A 20776-nucleotide genomic window follows, 5' to 3' on the forward strand; every position below is an offset into this window, starting at 1 on the left:
TTGAATTGTATGTATTTACCAGTAAGAGCTGGCCCAAGTGTATAAAAAAAGAAATGCAAATGTTCAATAGTTATGCGTCTACATTTGTCCCTTGAGCAAAAAGTCTGCTTGCATCATAACTTATCGGCCTCTAATATTTCTCATAGTTTGTGTTTTAATGTGGATGAATGTCCCCAATTGTCTCATGTGTTGTATCTTGTTTACATAATAAAAAAGGGAGGAAAAAAGTGAAGTTTCCTTGCAGAAGCGACAATTTATTTAGTTTTGTTAAGCATCCTTTTCTTTGTTTTTTGTCTTCCTCTGAGTTGCCATATCTTTAAGTTTGGAATCCAATTTCCGATGTAGATAGGCTTTCTTATTGGGGTCCATTGATTTATCCTTCGTTCCGCTGCCGGCGTAAAGAACCCCCTCCTTGCTTATTCTTATTCGAGCGTGAGTTTTGGCTTTGTCACCACATCCGTGAACCTAAAATGATACAAGCATTTAAAAACAAACAAGTGTCAGTGTAAAGACAAACTGGAACTGGATTCTTTTGCCCCAATTTTAAAACAATTGGATATATATAATTTGGAACCAAGTTTTTTAAAAATAAAAAAAAAACCTTTTTCCCCTGTGCGACCTGTCCCTCTGATTGCCCATTGAGTTCACCTGTCGTCACTCCACCCCTGGTGCGACCCAGGTGTTTGTGATTGTCTCGTCAACCCATGTCTGTCTCTCATGCGTATTTGTCAGTCCTTATTGCATCACCAGCGTTTGTCCCGTGATCTTCGTTTCTCCACGTCTTCTTCATCAGGTTTGATTTTCGTATTTTTATTATTTATTTTGATATCGTGCCACAGTCATTAAAGTTTTTGTTAGCCCATTCCACTCACTTCCCCTCATTTGGGTCCTACTACGCACCCACCGTCCTGCTAAATCCTGACATCAAGCGTGATGCATTACTTCTTTAGATTTTAACATTGAAATGATTGTATTGTTTATTATTTGTCTTATTGATATGTTTGATAAATGATGACAGTGTGTCCAGCACTTTACTAGTGCTACCAAAATAGGATCCAGATCATGAAGCACCACCGAATTCATACATAAAAAGTACTGTCTGATAAACAACTGTCAATTTTGGGGGGGGGGGGAAAGGATCGCATAATCCGAAAAACGCGGGAATTGCCCATAATTGTAGTTAACCGACCGACATAATGGCTTTTTAACAGCAACTGTCTAACACTCCTAGTCGACTTGTTAAAATTGTGGCATGACTTACCTCAGGTATGTGATGACTGAGACAATACTGCCTGTTGCAGAAGAGGCAGAGCTGGCCGAGCGTTAGCACGGAAGCTTTGCACTTGACAAAAGCGCACACGCTTTCTGCCTTCACCACGGCGTCGATGAGGGCGTCCAAGTCGTCGCCCGGAGAAGCGGCTGCTGCAATTTCGCAAGCGCCAGCTTTGGTGCGTTTCTTTCCTGGAGTGGGGAGGGAGGAGGGAAAAAAAAAGTATGTATAGTATGTATTCACAGCATGTGTTGTGGTAGGAAGTCAAATAATATAAACATAATACCCAATGATAGATGACCCAATTCATTTTGACTGGAGGCATTTATGTATAAAATAACATCAATGCTGTAACAACAGTAGGAAGTTTTTTTTTATGTTTCCTTAGTTTCAGTATGGATTATAAAGCACAGCATTGATGAACGAGTTCATTTTCATACAAAAGATGTCTCAGTGCACGGCTTTTATAGATTTATTTTATCGTATTCATTATTTGTATTTGTTCCACTTATATAGGTTTAAATCAAACCATTCATTATGACTTCTATACTACTGATGAAACTACTTTAATGGTAAATTGTTGATCACTAAATTAATATGCAACTGAAAACGGCAATATGATTAGTCATTTGATTACAATAGCTGTAATGCTGAAACAATTTACTACCTTAAATGTTGACACTTATCCCTTTAAAAAGCAAGCAACTATTTTTGGTCATTTAAAAAACCTTGTATCATGGCAATATATTTAATTTTTTTAGATTACTAGTCATTGTGTTTTGTACATTACTTTTAGAGAATGATAAATCAATTTCTATTTTTTTTTGTCTCATCCTATTTAAATCATTGCATGCCATTGACAAGGACGGACATCCAATTCATTGAAACAGAGGACAAGCTGTGAATGCTTTAGGTATATTTACCTTTTGCGAGAATTCTTTTATCTGTAGAAACGGAGATCTTCTGCGGCTTCTTTTGTTGAGCGATTTCTTCCCTTTTTTGCTGTTCCCTCTTCATTCGCTCCAAATGTAAACGTTTTAAGTCTACTGGAGTTTCACGTAACGCTTCTTTCGGGGGGTGTTGAGGAGCACCCTTCTTCTGGGAGGTTCCCTCTTGGCCATTTTCTTGTTTTTGCCCCTCCCCATGTGCATTTGGTTGATCTGGCCTTGATACCGTGATACATCTGTCTTTCCCCTCACCTTGACTCTGGTGCGTGAGGCCCAGCTCTTCCGCGATTTGGTGCACGAGCAGGCGACCGTGGGAGGTGAAGGATGCTGGAAACCGTAGTTCCCGCTGAGTGAGGTTTTTAAGGAACTTTTCCATCATTCCTCTGATCTCGCTTTCCTGCTTCTTTCTCTGTTCCTCATCGTTTAGTGTCGGCGCAGGTGACTTTGTAGGATTGTTGTGTTGACGGCTACTTTTACCGCTATTTTCGCTTGGTTGCTTCTTTCGCTCTTTTTTTCTCTCAACTTTCCATGCGTTCTCGCTGTCAGGCTGGACGTCTTTGCGGTCAGGTTTGGCGTCTTTGTGGTCACGGGTGTAATTCTGCGGCACGATGTCTTGGAGGTACTCGAATGCCGTTCGGACCTCCCCTCGTTCGGTGATGTGCCGGACCAACGTCTTGAGGAAAGCGTGGCTTTGAACCGTCTGGGTGTCGCACACCACGGCGACGTGACGCCTGGCGCGAGTTACGGCGACGTTGATCCGTCGGTCCTCTGCCAGGAATCCCACTTCACCTGCATCCGGAAAGATCATTACCTCGGCGTCTGATCCACTTGAACTGTGAATGATGGTTAAAAATGTACCTTTTCGATTGGAGCGGACTAAAGACAAAACCACTGCCTCTTTCTCTCTGCCCTGAAAGCCATCCACGGATTTAATTTCCAGATCCGGGTGCCTGGCAGAAAGTTTCTGGCGCAGGAGGTCAACCTGAACAGATTACACGGTCATAGAACTTGATACACGATAAAGGTTCCAGCAAAGGTATTACTAAACATTGCCAAGTCACCACACGCAAAAGACTTACGTACTTGCAAATTGTATGGAGCAATAACGGCAATGTCTTTGGAATTGACTCCAGCTTCAGTCAAGGCTTTAATGTGCAAATTTACAATGTCAACCTCACCTGAGAAACAAAAGATCAATTCTACTATAAATTTTCTGAGTAGTTTTTCAGCCGGGAGTATAATTTGCAGTATCATGAAGATGAAAAAAGCACAAGTCACAATTTCCAAAAAGCAAGTCCATAAACAAACAGTAAATCTTGGAATGTATACTTTAATAAAATTTTAAAAATAGCCTGCGTAGATGTACAAAGGCCACCACAAATCCCTGTTTTGAAAGTCCACTAATCACTTATTATTTTTGCGATTATGCCGATAAAAATTAAAATTGCGCTATGTATATTGTTTTTATAATCAAGTTCAATCTGAAATAATTTAATCACGTGAAATTAAATATAATATTTGGGAAATTTCACTGTCACAGTAGCAAGAGGGTGAGAATAGACAGGAAAAGAAATTAGACGTAAATAAATGGGTAATAAATAAGTTAATATAAATAAATAAGTTAATATAAATAAATAAGCGTGTTGCTGAAATTATATATATATATATATATATATATATATATATATATATATATAGATATACACATATACATACATATATATAGACACGCATATATACACACATATATACATACACACACACATATACATAGATGCACAGGTATACATACGGTCGGTATTAACATTCAGCCATTTGTTTTGTTAAAGAGCCTGACAGCTGAGAAGACAATATAAATAGGGTTCCCAACCTTGGTTGCCTTTGGATTGCTCATCAGGCACCTCCATTTCCGTCAGACCGCAACCAGCTGTGTCGATAAGAAGAAGAGGTGTGCTTGTTTCTTCCACACACGTGACCCCAAGGAGATCTCTGGTAGTGACATTAGTTAAAATACAAACTTCAACTTTTTCGTTTTTTAACTGAACTAATTCTCACTTCAACAAATGCGCTTCCACTGAGCTGTGTGCCGTCAATCTTCCTTGGTACATCTCTTTGGAGGCCCATTCCATGATGGCACTGTTCATTCGATACTGGACCGTTAGCATCCGCACAACTGAGTCGCCGTACATCTGGATGAGTCGCTCCATGAGGCTGAGAGACAAACCTTTGGAAGCAGCCCTGAAGGAGCCACGTTCGAATGATGTGTCATCGCTTCAACCTTCCCGAGAAACGAAAGTCGATGTGAGGGCAAAAAAAAAAGTAGCTTACACGTGTGATTTAATGGTCGGTGGCAATTGCTTGTAGTCTCCAGACAGAATGCACTTGCGCGCTCGGAGCAGGCCAATCCAGCAGCCGCTCTCCAGCGACTGGGCGCACTCGTCAATCACAACCCAATCAAAATGCTCAGCCGGCAGGAACTTCAGAGGTCCGTCGTCACATGCGCCTGCAGACGCGACACTGGTCAGAATGATCCCATGTGTGACATTTGATATTTACCACATACTACTAACCGGTGTTGGTGGCTAAAACAACATCGGCACTTTTAAGAATCTGGGCAATGGCTGTCGCTTCTCTGGTTTTCAACTCTTTTCTTAGTTCGCCTATTTCCCTCTTGTGGCTCACCCGCTCTCCTTTTTCCTTGTTTTTCTTCATTCCTAGCTGAGGAATAAACACAGAGATTTCTTTATTGAAAAAATTTAATTGGTTGATTACCAAGCTTGTTACACAATCTACTTGCTGGCAAAATTTAACTTCCAATTTCAGCCAACCACAGCGCTTTGCAAATTTTTTTTTTTCATTTAGTGTTTGCAGTTATGTTAAGACTTGTGAAGTAAGAAATTATGAAAGACAAAATTTGAACTATGTATGTCACCTTCTTAGGGGATTATTATTTGCCAAAGCATAGTGGAAGTAGTAGTAATGTGTGTTTACCACAAAATAATTTAATTTACATTCGATTCCTTAACAAATGGTTGCTGAAAAACCATCCTATCTTCATTAAAGCCAGCTAAAAATTAGCAGTTTTATTTACACACCAGCTTTGTGTCGTGTGGTGATTTATCAAACATAATATAATTGTACAATTGAAGCATTTTTAGAACAATCTTTAAATGCAATTTTAAAATCTTATAACAATATAAAATTGTTAACAATAATCATGATATACAGTATCATCATATTGCTCAGTACCAAATGAGGTACAGTCTTCCCTCGATTATCACGAATTCACTTTTTTCTGCTATTAATTATTTTTAAACAAATTATTATATTTTTTTAAACTCATAAAAATGTGAAAATCCACGCTGAAACTTGTAAGCGGAAGCCACTCTTACTACTAGGACTCAACACTGATGGAAAAAAGTAGTTATAATAGGGAGGACCCTACTTAGGGATTTTTCGATTATTGCGGCCGTGTCTGTTTTCCATTCACCGCGATATTCGAGGGATTACTGTACAATCAGTTCAAACACGGGACATGCGCACGTACTATACTTACAAAAGCTTTATCGATGTCTTTGCGGATGTCAGCGATGATGTTGGCATTGTCGCTCTTGGCCAGGATGGCATCCAGTGAATGTTTTTGGATGGACTCCAGCAGTCTAGCAGGGTGTCCAAGCCTCAGAACCTTGGCCTTGCAGCGGGCTAATCTCTCCACTAAATTATCCACTGCCACATTGGAAGGGGCGCAGCATAAAACCTACTTAAAAATATACATTCTGCCTTCAGTGCTTTGCTTTAACAGCTGCAATTTCAAGCATTTTGGTGGCTTTTTTGATGCACCTTTTGGCCTTGTTTGATACCTTGCAGAATGATCTCCACGACCGTGGTTGTTTTCCCAGTGCCTGGAGGACCATGAATTACTGCTAGTTCTCTCTGAGACAGAGCAAAAGTCACCGCTTCTCTCTGGGAATCATCCAGATTGATGTTAAAGAATTTAACATCACCTAAAGGTAAATAACACAAATCAAAAAGTTTTGAAGGCTGTGTAAATGGTTTAAATAATTGCACTCGTAATGTAGTACATCAGTTTGACATCACTTACTGAGTTGAGAATAAGACGATGGTTTAGCTTCTCCAAAGAGAACATTGATCAAATTGGCAGATGGTCCATTGTTGTATCCATTTAAGGCATTTAAAGCCCTTGCAGCACAAATGCAAGAATCATTTTGGATGTCACACTGTTAAACAGTTGAAAAATGTAAAATTTCATGAAGGATCCTCTGCCTACCTTTTCATTCGCTTGTAAGTCACATCATTTGCCAACTTTAGGAGGCTGTACAGAGCATCCGTATCAAAACTGAGTCCATCCTTTGAATCGTCAAATGCCACACTTATCGACGTCTGACTGATTCGCGTCACGATACCCGTGCCGATCTGAGACGTCGCGCTGCATCCACCCGAGTCATACAATCCAACTATATCCCCTGTGGCAACAATAAGATGAATTCAAATAGGGTAACAAACACAGTCATGTTGTTTTTCCTTTGTCATCTTACCAGGTCCAAAGCTATTGCTAGGAAGGCATGAAAAGCCCAGATACTTTCTTGGTTCGAGGACAACAACTGTGCGGCCATACAGGCCTGTGGACTGACTTCCTATATGAAGTTTTAACAGACATACGCCTTTGTTTTGAAGCTCTTTAAATGAGATGCTCTCCTTCCACAGCCTGAGGAAAGTAACAAAAAAATCTGACTGGTGAGCAGGTAATATGAACATTTTTCTTTTCTTCGACAATCAACTATCCTTTTTTGGACATTTATATTTTGGATAAAGTGTAACTAAAATATTTCCATGTAAATGAGAATTTCAACATGAGAAATAACGTATGGGACTATTTCTTCATAGATTAAGTACTTTGGACAAACCTTGTTTCCTCTATTTCAGCCTCTCTCTCTTCTTGCAGAAGCGCCAGTGTCTTTGAAACATATTTTTCAACTGCCATCTCCCCCTGAAAAACGGTATATACAAGTTGATCTCCATTGAGCTAAAATATTGGCGATGATGGTCATGTCATCTATAAAAGTCATCTATATACAACTTCGCAGCCTATTTGTTTACATACTTCGCACTGTTGACAGGTTAGCATTGCTACCAGGTTAGCATTGGCACCGTGAACCATCAGCTACATTTTCCATGCGATCAAAACACTCACTCACCCACTGGAATTAAGATAAATGTCCGCCACGTCGGTTAGAGAAGGAAAACCAAAAACAGCATTCTATTTCGCAACTTTAGGTTAAATAAAAATACATTTTCTTGCTGGATAATACCACTGGAAGCACGCACTTGCTCCGCTTCCGGTTCAAATCCATCGGGCTTCCTATCACAAATTCTCAAAACGTGACCATTTTAAACCAGATATCGTGGAAATATTACTATGTACACCTTTTATCCTACGACCAATTTTTAAAGAATCAATATTATGATGACGCTAAAATGTGGCGACTTTGTGGTTAGTCGCTACTTCTTATTTATGGTTTATCTAATTGAATTGAAAGCTTTATTGTCATTGTATATAGATACATATACATATTTGCATATGCATTCCAGGCACAGTCACATGATTGTTGTTAATTTATGTTCAGTAATTGCCTGTCCAGCCCCAAATACACCTGGAATAAAAACTTTCTGACATTCTACCTGGGATAGAATTATATTTGCTGACAATGTTAGCGTGCGCATGCGTGTTGAAGAGCGAGCGAACAGGCGGGGGCGGGGTCGAGCCCCCCTGCACCCCAGTACTGCTGGAAACTCTACCAGTTCAACCATTAACGATTGGGGGGACCTCCAAGCCGGCGCGGAGGTTCACTTTCTGGGGGAAAAAAATGAGAATGCACTGGTGATCAATGGGGAAGTTTAAGATGAAAGTGCTCTTGTTTTGGATTTTCTTTCTGCATTCACCAAGTAAGTGTCTTGTTTCTAATATTTTGCCAGAAAGGTAATGATGTATTGTGTCCATATTTTTGTTGACTAGAGCTGACATACATGTGCTTTTCAATGGGAGCTTGCTGTTTGCTTAAGACAATGTTGAAAAAAAATATCACACTAAATAGAATGTGCTGTTTTGTCATCGTGAGAGTATGCATTTAAAATTAAGTCATTTCCCCCTTTTTTAATAAAAAAAAATACTATAACCTTTTTTTCCCCACTCGATTTCAGTGTGTTGATGGCATTGTTGAATGGTGGTGACTTTAGGGGTCACATACTGTGAAATCCTATTTGTTTTTAAAAGTTTATAGAGCAAATTGATATTTTTGGTGATTAAATCATATTTTGGATCAAATGTTGCCTACATGATCCTAAATGTAAAGTCCATGCATGTGGACACCAAGTTTCAAATCATTGTTGTAGTTTATTATAGTATTTTCGTATCTGCCTGATTAATACCTTGAATTTGAAATTGATCAAATGTTATTGTAGACAAAAATGAATTTATATTTTGACTAGAATGCCTGCTTCTACTAGCCAAAATGGATTAGACGTCTAGCACCGTCAGTGGTAGACACTGTGTCAAAAGTGTGCCCTATAACAGCTTAATAATCGTTTCCTTGAGAAAATATGTAATACTTACCATTTTATACCATCTGTACTTGTTTTGCACTTTTTCTGTAGACTATTTTTTGTGCAGTAGATGTCAACAATATATTAGTACTGTATATATAATACAGACATGATTGTGAATGCAAATGTTATCTGTCTCTGTGTGTCAGCTGGGATAGGCTCCGGCACCCCGCAAGGCTGTGCACAATAAGCGGTGTTGGAAATGAAATGAAATATAATCACACAGATATCATTAAGCCATATTTTATTGTTATAATATCCGATGTGAATGACTAACGAACCGGAATGCTTGATCAGGCTCGTCACCCTAAAGCAAAATCAATCTGTCCCTAATGTGGCTTTTTTTTCTCCTCCAGATGTTCTATGTTTTAGCGAATTGTCATTCATCACCGAGCCCAGCGATGTGACAGTTCTTCCAAAGGAGCCTGCTCTCTTGGACTGCCAGGCCCACGGGCAACCTCCGGTCACAATCAAGTGGCTGAAAAATGGGGTTGCCTTGGCAGAAAGTGAGCACATGAAGCTTTTACCAAATGGCTCCTTGTACATACCAAAGATAAAGCATACCAAAGAAGAGTCAGATGAAGGATTCTACCAGTGCCTCTCCAAGAACAAATTTGGAGCCATACTTAGCCAAAGATCACGCCTTACTATTGCAAGTAAGTTTTCGCTTCTTTAAAACTTGACCAAGAACAATATGAAGCCATTTCTGGTGTCACCATGCACGCATCGGGATGGCAAGATTATGGGTTATTAACCTCGAGATGGAAAGCAGATGTATCCCACCCTCCTTTAAGGAATAGCCCCCAAAGTCAAGGTTTACTTGCCAAACAGAGTTGGTCAGAAAAATGGTCTATTTGAGGTCGGAGGGGAAAGTCCTGTTTGAATGTAACAAATAGGTGCAGTTTAAGTGTCTCCGTTTAACTCGTTCACTGCTGTTGACATCAAACCTATTTTAAATGAGATGGCTGAAATTGACTTAATACTATAGTATAAGCTTTTTAGAACAGTAATAAGGTTATACATACAGAAACTCTAGTTCGCCTATCAATGTCAAAGACAGACATCGAGTTAAAGGCAAGGAAGAAAATACTTTGGGGTTTTCGTTCGGTCCGCGGCTTTGCATTTCCCCCACAGGCTATGGCTATGCGTAATCACTGAATGGTCCGCTACACACAGGACTGTCTGAAAAGCCTTTGCCTTTTAGGCTTTGTTTGGGGTATCCCTGATCACCCCAGAATAAAAGCCTGGGTTTGGGGCCCATTTGTTTGTCCGCATATCAGTGGACAGCACAGCTGTCTCTATTCAAAAGACCTGGTCTACCATGCGTGTTGTTCATTGGTCTGAGGAAGTCATGGAAACATAGCAAACAAACTTTGATTACTACGTGGATATTGTGACTATGATTTGCTCATGATTTTTTGGGGGGGGGCATCTTAACATTAATTCCTAAAAACTGACTACGTTCAGCCCCCAAAATGGAGTTTTTTTTATCCAGCGTCCACGCTTTTGTGAGAAAAGGGGTTAAAGGTTTTGGTCATCGGTGGGCGTGCAGTTGGAGGAAGGGCCCCCCTTTACTGCTTTCCTTCTGTCCGGGGGTCTCGGGGTTCAGAGGTCAGCAGGGCAGAGCTTTGTGATGTCACGGGACTGCTGTGATTGGGCAGGCCTGCCGTGAACACAATCCCTTTCACTGGCTCGACCCCTGCGTTGCCCTGTCAGGCAGATGCCTTTTGTCGAATGTGGGATACTTTCTCCTGTGAATGAACATGTCCATTGCTCCACAGTGAGTGATTGCAACCTTCTAAAGCCATCCAGAGAGGGTTTTATGCTAGCAGTCTTCTATGCAGTTAAACCCAAACTGCCTTCGTAAGTCCTGATAGGCAGTTAAAATTTTAAAATGAAAAGCACATGCTCATCCACCTGATAAAGGTCAACGTTTTTGATGCAAATTATAAATATTGCTTACCTTTTTTGGAGGCTGGGATTGAATTCAATAGATGTGGGGTTGAATTTAGCAATGACCTCTTAAGAGAAACCTTTGTGCTGTTTGACCTATTGGCAGACCCACTTTTTTGCATAGATTAGAAATATGATCTTAATAAAACATGTTGTTTTGGGAGATTTCAGACCTAAAATTGCTGATTAGTTGTTGTTTTTTTGTCCTTCTCTGTCTGTAGGAAATGAGATGGGATTGCAAATTACAGGCATTGCTCTTTAATTTGGTGTTTGGAAGGCTGGGGTTTTTTGAATGTAGATTTTCGTTGGGGAGAATAGGTTATTGATTTTCTTAAACATGATATTGACTTGTTTCTTGTGTTTGCGGGGGGAGAGAATGAGTTATCGCTGTAATGAGTGAAGGTCAATGGTGATAGCTAAAGAGGATCCTTTACAATTTACATTAATGCAAATGCAGCGTTTGGTGATTGTTGGAATTAGCTCACATGGGCTCTATTGATTAAGCACATTGCAAAATGTCCCTAACCCGAGGAGTTTAAAACAAGTTAGATCAACTCACATGGATTCGTTTGTGTGGAGAGTCATTCCATGCATTCATTTTCTTTTTCTATTTAGGTATGTCAGAATTTTTGTTGCACCCATTGCCTATGGAGGTGACTACCGGCTCAGTGGCCCGCTTTTCTTGTGCGGTCACCTCCAGACCACCTGCCACCATCACCTGGGAATTTAACCAAAGCACACTGCCGTTACAAACTGACAGGTACCTTCATTTTTTAGTGAACCATTTTAAAACTAATCAAAAAAAGGAAAATGTTTGACCACGTGAGCGTTCATTTGTGTGTCCAGAATCACAGTTTTGCCCAACGGAGTCCTTCAGATCCACAATGCGCAACTGAAGGATGCCGGCCAGTATCGATGCGTGGCCACCAGCATAGGAAGTCGGCAAAAGAGTCGAGAGGCAAAGCTGACAGTCAGTCAAGGTGACGATACTACACTTCCTCATAAAATAATGTTAACGGGGGTGCTGGATTTGGTTGTAAAATCTTCCTTCAATTTAAGGGATGGCTGCGAAAACCCGGCAGAGGCCCAGAATCATAGCCGGACCCCAGAACATGACAGTTTCTCTCCACCAAACTGTGGTGCTCGAGTGCTTAGCCACCGGAAACCCCAGCCCGATTATCTCATGGAGCCGTGTAGATAGTAAACCCATTGATGTATATAAAGCCAAAGTGTTGGGTAATGGAAACCTGGTCATCACGGACGTCAATTCCAGGCATAGTGGAGTCTATCTCTGCAGAGCCACCACCCCCGGAACTCGCAATTACACCATAGCTTCTGCCAACCTCACCGTCCAAGGTACACTCGATTAAATTACAATTTTGCTCTATTGAGCGTCTTATCCCGTTTCTTGTGAATCACGGTTTCAGTCCCGCCATCTATTGTTGAGAAGCCCGAGAGCCAGACCCGCCCAAGAGCTGGCACTGCTCGGTTTATGTGCCAAGCTGAAGGAGTCCCCCCACCCCGCATTAGCTGGCTAAAGAACGGTGAAGACGTTCACCTAAATGGACGAATTAAGTTGTACAACAGGTATGTACAACAGATTTGTGACACAAATACTACGATAGTAGCTGAAAAGTTTATGCCTTTTATTGATTGTGCTTTTTTCCCACAGTAAACTGGTGATTACTCAGATCATCCCAGAGGACGATGCCATTTATCAGTGCATAGCGGAGAGCGAACAGGGCTCCGTGCTGTCTCTGGCTCGCCTTATTGTTGTTATGTCAGAAGACAGGCCGAGCGCTCCGAGGAACATCCACGCCGAGACCATCTCGAGCTCGGCTATTTTGCTGGCCTGGGAGAGACCGCTGTACAATGCGGACAGAGTCATTGCCTACTCCATCCATTACATGAAGGCCGAAGGCGAGTAGTCAATTTCAACAAATGGTTGCCATTGAACACTATAGGAAAATAAATTGGACGTCCGGCACCGCCGATAACGGTGAAGGAGTTAACAGCTTTCATTCCGCTCCGTCTCCACGGCAGGTCTGAACAACGAGGAATACCAAATTGTCATCGGCAACGACACCACCAGTTACATTATCGATGACCTCGAGCCGGCTCGGAATTACAGCTTCTACATCGTGGCCTACATGCCAATGGGAGCGAGTCGTATGTCCGATCAAGTCAGTCAACATACCCTGGAGGATGGTAAGCTTTGAGACTGCCCGCATTCCTTGCAATAAATTACTCTGGCAGTTTAGTTCAAGTGGATGTTAATCCTGTGTACACAGCACCTTTCGAGTGAGAATAGGGGGAAGTGGGGGTTGACATTTTAGCACCGAACTTTAAAAAAATAGACATATGACCCTCATACTATCTCATGCAAGTTGATTCAACATAGTTAAGTTCATAATATCAACTAAAAAAATGAGTTAGGAATAGCTTTGCAACTATAAAGTTTAAGTTTTTGCTGCGTAGCTTGAAAACTCCTCCAGGTGATTGGGACTGTTGCTAATAAAACTGCCATGTATTTATTTACGATTGTGTGTTTTTTTCAGTGCCTCTTCGTACGCCAGAGCTGCGTTTGCTAAGCCACAACTCGACAGACATCCAGGTGAAGTGGCAGCAGCTTCCATCAAAAGTGAGCCGCGGTAGGGTGTCCGCGTACAGGCTGTCCTACCGCACGGCTGCAGACAACACCGTGGCGTCTGTGGAGCTGCCGCAGAACCGCACTGAGTATCTCCTGGAGGGCCTCCAGCCAGATACCATCTACCTTCTCCGCATGGCCGTGGCGACCCGCATGGGCTGGTGCGAACCATCGGCATGGACCTCGCACCGAACCCCTAAGACGTCCTCTCGCAAAGGTAATTTTTGAAAAACTGCTTCCACAAAGTTGGAATGTCTTGGAACATTCCTTCTTGATTGATGTTTCACCACCTAAAAGAAAATACTCCAAATAATCCAATGATTTTTTTTCAGAAAGATGTTTGCTTCTTTTGGCAGTCTATATTCACGGCCATCTTATGTCTGGTGTTTGTTCTTGGGGCATTGTCCCGTAGCTTTTGTGTTGGTTACTCGAGAACCTTTGCCCTCCGCTGTCAGTGATGTGAGCGCGCCCTCAGTCACGGGTCATAAACAGAGGCCTTCAGGCATCTTTGCGGGGGATAGAATAGCCTCTTTTCACATCCTGGTGTCTTCTGCCCAGCTTGTTCCTTTTGCTGTCACCGATGTTTTTGTTTTGATGATCTGCCCAACGGGCAGAAATCTTGAAAGTAGTAGTAAATCACCAGCACCAGCAGTAATTCAAGCTATTTTCTTGTCATTTTCATTCAGTCACATGTATCATTGTGAAAGCCACAGTATCCTGCTGATTTGATGTACGGATGCAAGCTTTAGATTTTTTGCTGATATTCCAAGAGGGATTGGGTATTGATCTCTTTGCCACTTCAGTGCCTTCAGCTCCGATCCTTCAGCTTGAGCCGCTTAACTGCACCTCCATTGTGGCGCGTTGGCACACCGCCCCAGAGATGGAGGCAATCCTCGGTTATCGCCTGCGTTACCATGAGGACAGCCAACCAGAACAGCCCGTCATCCAGCTGCAGGCTCAAAGCTACACTTACACCATCAGCGGTCTCGGTAAGAGCAGACGATGAGCACGAATGTGACGACATTAGCATACGTCTGTTGTGTGCTCCACATCGGTGGGTCGTCGGGTACCTCGTTTGCATTTTCGCCCTCGACCGGGATCGATGTGGGCTGACCTCTTGAGTTTGCTCGCAGTATTGAGTGGGATCAGGCTCCCGGGTTAGAGGTCAGGGTCCAGATGTCCCCTCCTACCAACGTTTCCCATCGTGTCACTTGCATAATTACCCATGGCTATTGTGGGGCCAGACCCGCCTCACTAGATTCTGGCCACCTCCCCCTTTTTAGCCGGACTGCCAACAGACCCTTGGGATAGGTCAGAAGTGGACAGGACCACTGACCTCTAGCCATGAGACAGCAGTCTTGCATTAGTCACCCTGCCCCCACTCTTGCCTGTGCTGTCCATGTAAACAACCTCCAATAATCAATATGGAAAAGAGCTAAGTCATATAGATGAATCTATTATTTAGTACGAAATATTTTTGGAGTCCCTAAGCCATTGTAGGCTAAATGAGAGAGAGAATAACAAATATTTATCCCCCTTTTTAAAAGTCTGGTCAGGGTAGAAATGTCACATTTTCTTGTTGATGAAAAGGTTATTCTCAATCCCAAATTCTCTTAAAATATCAGGGCACAACTCTTGTTTTGAGCCAAGTTAAAGGCGAGGAAGAGTGTGAAAGGGGAAACAAAAGAGGCCCCTTTCCCATCCTAGAGTCCTGCACCCGGATTCCATCTGTTCTATCTTGGCCTGACCTGGTGACCCAAGTCAAACCCCCCCCCCCGTCCCATGGGCCTCGGCTCCCAGCAGCTGAAGGCTGCCTGGCGGCCCAACCCCCACCACTGACTTGGACACCCGCCTTCCATGGTCAATACCCATAAGCTGACCTTTCACACTGGAGGCATAAAACTAATCTTAACAGTCCCTAAAATGCCTCGATTTAGGAGCCCTAAGCAATGATCTCTGTGGAGGTGAAAATGCAAAAGGTGTAATTTCATAATAATGTTTATGATCTTTTTTGAGGTTCGCGCTTTTCATTCTAAAACGCCATTCGACGATATTTAGCCCTTGGTCTTAGATTGGATTTCATGTCAAGATATAGTTTGCCTTCTCCAAAATGAAATATTTGTTTGCCTCTTCTTTTGATAACGTAACTCATTGACTGTCACATTTAAAATGGCCAGTGGCGGCGAATGAGTGATAATCTTCCAGTATGAAAATGTGTTGTATGCTTACTAGATCCCAGGAGAAGATATCGAATCAAGATGCTGGCTTATAGTCAATCTGGAGATGGCTATGAGACAGACCAAACTGTCAGTACTCCAGGATGTGTCTGTAAGTAGATTTCATCTTCAAAAATGACGCTTGTTTGTACAGTAGTCCCACTTTGGGTATGTCTTTGGACTTGTAAAGCTGCAAGGGACCAAATGGCAGCCACCCCTCCGTCTCCTGATCGCGTGACCGTCTTGGCCAGCCATTCCTCTGAAGTGTCCTTACGTTGGAACCGTCCCACTTTCCCCACCGGGAAGGCCGTCAGCTACACTGTCCGCTGCACGAATTCCGGCACACACAACGCTTCTGCCGTACGCTACCTCCAAACGTAAGGTCGCATTCCAACGGCGCATTTGTTTTAACACGACCGGATAAAAAAAACGTTTTTTTCTTGTACTAAATTTTCTTCTGCGTCCGTTGAAGGTAAAATGTCTTAGGTTAACAATGCTGGTTCTTTTCTACAGAACCAAAGAGAATGTGACGGTGCAAAATTTGAATCCAAACACTCGCTATGAGTTTGTGGTACGTCTTCACGTGGATCAGATGTCAAGCACTTGGAGCCATGTGGTTTACCTTCGCACACAACCAGCAGGTGCTCACTTCATCAACCAAATTCATTTTTTTTAACCTCTCAACATCTGAGCACTTATTTTACACATACGTGACCCAAAGGTCCCACATAAGCAAAATCAACTAATGTGCTTATATTGTGTTACGTCAAACGTAACAACCAAACATCATGTTCATATTCCTGACTAATAGGATGTTTACTTTTTTTTCTTCTCAGCCCCCAGACGATCGCCTACAGGAGTGAGATTAACTCTGATTGAGGACGACACGGCATTATTATCCTGGAAGGAGCCCAATGAACCCAACGGGGTGGTCACGCACTACACAATACTTTATGCTTCCCAAACATCCTGGATGGCCGGACGCTGGCAGATTATTCAAAGAGAAGGTGAGCAGCGGTGCACTTTACAAATCCTCAACATGTTTATACAGCACGAGTAATAGAAATCCCTACGACATCTACAGGAAGCCACACGATGGCCCTTTTGGAGAAGCTCGAACCAGGGAACGTCTACCTGGTGAAGATCTCTGCCTCCAACCAGGTGGGAGATGGACCTTTCTCAGATGTCGTCGAGCTGTCTATGAAACGTGGGAATGTCCACCGCAATAAAAATGGCTGGCACTCGGATAGCTTTCAAAACACCGCAGGTGAGGATAAAATAGATGACGTCGATTTAATCGGACATCTGTATCAATACGTTTCACATTACAGTATAATAAATAGTAAAAACTACTTCTCTTCCTTACATTTTGGGGGAATGCTTTGACAAAGACAAAGCACCCCAAGGGGAAAAATGCTTTCGTTTGTGCAGAAACAAAATTTACTCCAGTTATAAAAATTCACGTAACACAAGGCTGGTCGACACCAAAATCCATGTTTTTCGACAAAAAAAGCTCAATTTCCAAACCAACACACTTATTCATTTACTTCTCTTTGTCAGAGATCAACACCCACTATGTACTTATAAATTCTCCATTCACTCCTACTGAATTTCAACTTGGACCCCCCAAAACATCTATTAGCTGTCATTATTTTTTACACCCAAAACATCAGAATAAGTTGCTCAACATTGGCAAGAAGTGACTTTCAGCAGGGACTGAGCTATAATTGCCTCAAAATAAATAAATAAAGTGACCTCGAATTGCCCCCAAATCAACAGAAAGTGACCCAAAATCTACAGGAGTTCATAAACAGCCACAAAACCGTTCCCAAACGATATTTTGACATTTGATTTTAGTTTTGAATTTTAAACAAACAACAGCAGCTATTTACAGCCATAGGTGACACCTATTAATGCATCACTATTCATAATAATAACAGTAATAATTCATGACTGTGTTTAATGAGCTTTTATTCTTCAGTGTTTTCTGATGGTCTCTACCACATAGACCAAAAATCCATGACTGGAATCATTGCTGGAGTGAGCATTGCTTTGGCCTGTATTGTAATGTGCGCCTTGATCCTCATCAGTAAAGGAAGACCAAGGTACCCCTTTTTTTTTAAGATGGGATGATACTTTTGCCAAAATGAACTTGCTATTTATTGTACATTTTCTTTTTCTAGAAAATCCTCCAGCCACAAAGTTCTTGCTGTGCCGGCAGGTGAAAGGTTGTCTTTGCCTCGTGAGCGCCACTCAGACAACGCCGAGGCCCTCGTACCCATGATGAGTACCAACTTCATCGACACCAAAGTGAGCTCAACAACAAAAATAAACCAGTGAAGATAACTTCATTTAAAAATCTGTGCCCAAATATCCTTATGGGAAAAGTTGCTCTTATTGACGAAATGCTAAATACATTTTCAAGGGCAGGAAAATGCAGAAACTTTTTGAACTCAATAGCTTTTATTTGCAATTTCACATGTTTCAGGGTGGCTCAAACGTGACAATAAGTAGTGCTGGAAGACCTATGAACAAAAAACAAAGCAGCAGGTGGCTGCTCTTCAACAGAGATGCCAGCGCTCCAACTCAGATTGATGTAAGTAGTGCTTAATTAAAAATATGATAACAACAACATTGACGCCATTCACTTGTCGCCAACTCTGCCGGTCACAACGGGTTGAATGTCTTTTACGGTCGAAGAAGTAAATCGAGATCTTTGCATTCTTCTCTAAAGGTTGAAAGGATGGCCTGTTTGTACGAAGCTGGCAAAACCGTTCTTCGGTATGAAGACGCCGCTCCTCTACCTCCGTCGTCACGGGAGATCATTTTCGGACCCTATCACGCCGAGAGCTCTCAAAGCAGCGAGGGCAGCCAAGAGACGGGAGACTCGGGACACTACTCCAACGAGGAGAGCAACGAAGAGACGAGGCCCGAATCCCTCGACGGAACCACGGCCGAGCCCAAGCCGTCTTTTCAAGCGGACCACGAGAAATGCTTTCGCTACCATCGCTCGGCGCACCACGACGCCCGCCCACCCTGCGCCTCGGAAGACAGCTAGCGCCCAACGGAAAAGATTTACCAGTTCTACCTCGTTTGCTTCCTGGTTTTAAAGCCCTTTGGTTATTTCCTGTGGAAGGAGGAGGAAACAGGTAGTCAGCTGCTGTGAAGGAGGAAATCACCATTTTCTTCAGGTCTACCTCAGGATTTTGGATGAATGTTGATGAAAACATTATTATTATTATTATTTTTAAACATTCTACCTGTTGGTCTTTGTGGCGTCGCTCTGTCCTGAACCAAAGCACACCCCTAATGAATGTTTTTTTGTGATGCATTTGCTTGTATTTAATTTGTTTCCCACTGGAGTTGTGGGCAGGTTTAAACGTCTACCTCGGTTGTCGTTTCTCCATGACAACCTTCTTTTGGTGGTTTTTATAGTTGCGGTTGAAAGAGCTTTTGTTTCCTATGACCTCTCTTTTTTTCCAGCCCTTTTATTTTGTGAAGGGGAAAAAAACAAGTGCATTAGAATGAAATGTTGGACATTTTCAGTGCACTGAACTCAAAGCTTTACATGGCCTTAAAAGTGGATAGGCCACCCAAAGACAGAAACAATGTACCCAAAGAGTTAGTAAACACAGGCAACCAAAAATGCAGCAGATGTACATTTTTTGGGGCCAAAAATGCTGTTACCGGCCATGGATGTACATTTTTTTTCTGCAAATGGAGGTTTGAATGCTTTTCTCGGTGTAAACTTTAAGTCAGGTGAAAGAAAGCTTTAGCGTAAGTCCGCATGGCTTGCGTTCCGGTTGCCTTCTCCGCCCTTGCCAAGTGCAGCGGTGACGCCCGTGCTATTATCCAAAGAGTTGTCTGCTTCCTCAAATGGGTGTGGCTTTCCATTAAGTCGGTCCTCGGCAAGATGAGGTCGACGCTATTGATCCGCCATCTTGTCAGTGATTGATGATGCTATTTATTGTCCAGGCGTACGTCGTCTTACACTCAGACCACTAATGTGATGTGTGGGGGGATTACTATATTATCATTGCCTCTTTGATATTTGCCGTCCTGGTGGGAGACAAGGAAGGATTCTGACTATCACAATGGAAGCCCAGTGTGTGTGAAGAGCAACATAATCACTTTCTTATATCTTTGTAATACAAATGATCTTAACCAAAGAAGCTTTAAAGTCTCTAATTTAGTGATTTTCTTTGGGTTCATTTACAAAGTTTGCATTTGAATAGTCTATCATTTGGGTTTGGTTTTGATTGGTGGAAGGGCATTATTTTTCAAAGTTCTGGAGACTATATTCTCATTTTACCTTAGTGAAATTAGGTCGAAATGTAAAATTTAGATGATTGTTTAAGCATTCGGTAATGATACGTCTCATTTTCACTGTGGCAATTCCACAAGCTTCTCTTGCTGTCACTATAACTGCTATAATTACAAATATTGACATGAATGCCACAGATACATTTGTTGATGACTCAGGTGCCAAATGTAGATCTAGTATGTAGAATCAAATGTTAATTTAAATTATGTTTTCCTCTGATTACCATACTTTGAAATTCCAAAATATGTGTTTTTATCCAAAGAGTGCAACAAAGCAAAATATTTTATGAGATGGAATGTTGCAACTGACTTTTTGATACTCAAGATAAATAATAAAATTGTTCATGGAAAAATATTTGGTGGTTTCACTGCGTCTATTTGAGTTATTTCAATTTAAAGTTACTGCACACTTAAATTTAACTGAAACATGAACATTCACGGCCAGTCCTCCCAATTGAAAGAAATATGATGTCTATTGTTGTCCATAACCAGAGTGTATTTCTATTTTTTTCATTAATATTTTATTAATTTACAAAAAAATGTATTTGTTAAATAGTAAAAAAATATTCTTAGTAATAATAATAAAACAATATCATGAAGCCCTGGCGTTTGAACCAAAATTGATGTCTTCAAAGGTGGGACATTAAATAAATAAAATGACCAAAAAGACTCATTGGCCTTTCAAACAAATATAAAAGAAAAAAAGATTCCAGTAGTATTATTATAATTTCGATAATGTCTTTTCAACATCAAGCCGTAGTGTGTAACTACATATTTTTAAACGCAAGGATAAAATAAA

The 20776-nt window shown here is 41.6% G+C and overlaps 2 protein-coding genes across 11 annotated transcripts; one reads left to right on the forward strand and one right to left on the reverse strand.

The window, feature by feature from the left end:
• Positions 1–228: 228 nt before the first annotated feature.
• On the reverse strand, positions 229–7757 carry ighmbp2 (immunoglobulin mu DNA binding protein 2). Its single transcript, XM_077595506.1, has 16 exons — positions 7434–7757; positions 7143–7225; positions 6774–6943; positions 6506–6701; positions 6320–6417; positions 6058–6221; positions 5774–5974; positions 4788–4935; positions 4546–4720; positions 4273–4455; positions 4088–4206; positions 3301–3395; positions 3076–3199; positions 2194–3006; positions 1262–1461; positions 229–465 (listed from the first exon to the last, which is right to left on the reverse strand). Exons 2-16 carry the CDS (start codon positions 7217–7219, stop codon positions 268–270), a joined length of 2961 nt encoding a protein of 986 aa, XP_077451632.1. The 5' UTR covers positions 7220–7225; positions 7434–7757; the 3' UTR covers positions 229–267.
• LOC144070933 (protogenin B-like) lies at positions 373–19300 on the forward strand. 10 transcript variants are annotated; one of them, XM_077595499.1, is made up of 23 exons: positions 373–793; positions 1302–1448; positions 6085–6227; positions 6777–6980; positions 7162–7235; positions 9195–9494; positions 11407–11551; positions 11638–11771; positions 11851–12147; positions 12219–12378; positions 12464–12711; positions 12835–12999; positions 13350–13655; positions 14242–14427; positions 15671–15766; positions 15845–16031; positions 16168–16295; positions 16491–16661; positions 16739–16921; positions 17636–17759; positions 17838–17964; positions 18143–18250; positions 18389–19300. In XM_077595499.1, exons 6-23 carry the CDS (start codon positions 9353–9355, stop codon positions 18710–18712), a joined length of 3231 nt encoding a protein of 1076 aa, XP_077451625.1. In that variant the 5' UTR covers positions 373–793; positions 1302–1448; positions 6085–6227; positions 6777–6980; positions 7162–7235; positions 9195–9352; the 3' UTR covers positions 18713–19300. The 10 variants fall into 10 exon arrangements, with proteins under 10 accessions (XP_077451625.1, XP_077451623.1, XP_077451627.1 ...); XM_077595497.1 differs by having other exon boundaries at positions 7181–7235; XM_077595501.1 differs by having other exon boundaries at positions 6777–6972; positions 7181–7235.
• Positions 19301–20776: the final 1476 nt, after the last annotated feature.

The sequence above is a fragment of the Stigmatopora argus genome, chromosome 3, assembly GCF_051989625.1.
Source record: "Stigmatopora argus isolate UIUO_Sarg chromosome 3, RoL_Sarg_1.0, whole genome shotgun sequence".
Classification (NCBI taxonomy): domain Eukaryota; kingdom Metazoa; phylum Chordata; class Actinopteri; order Syngnathiformes; family Syngnathidae; genus Stigmatopora; species Stigmatopora argus.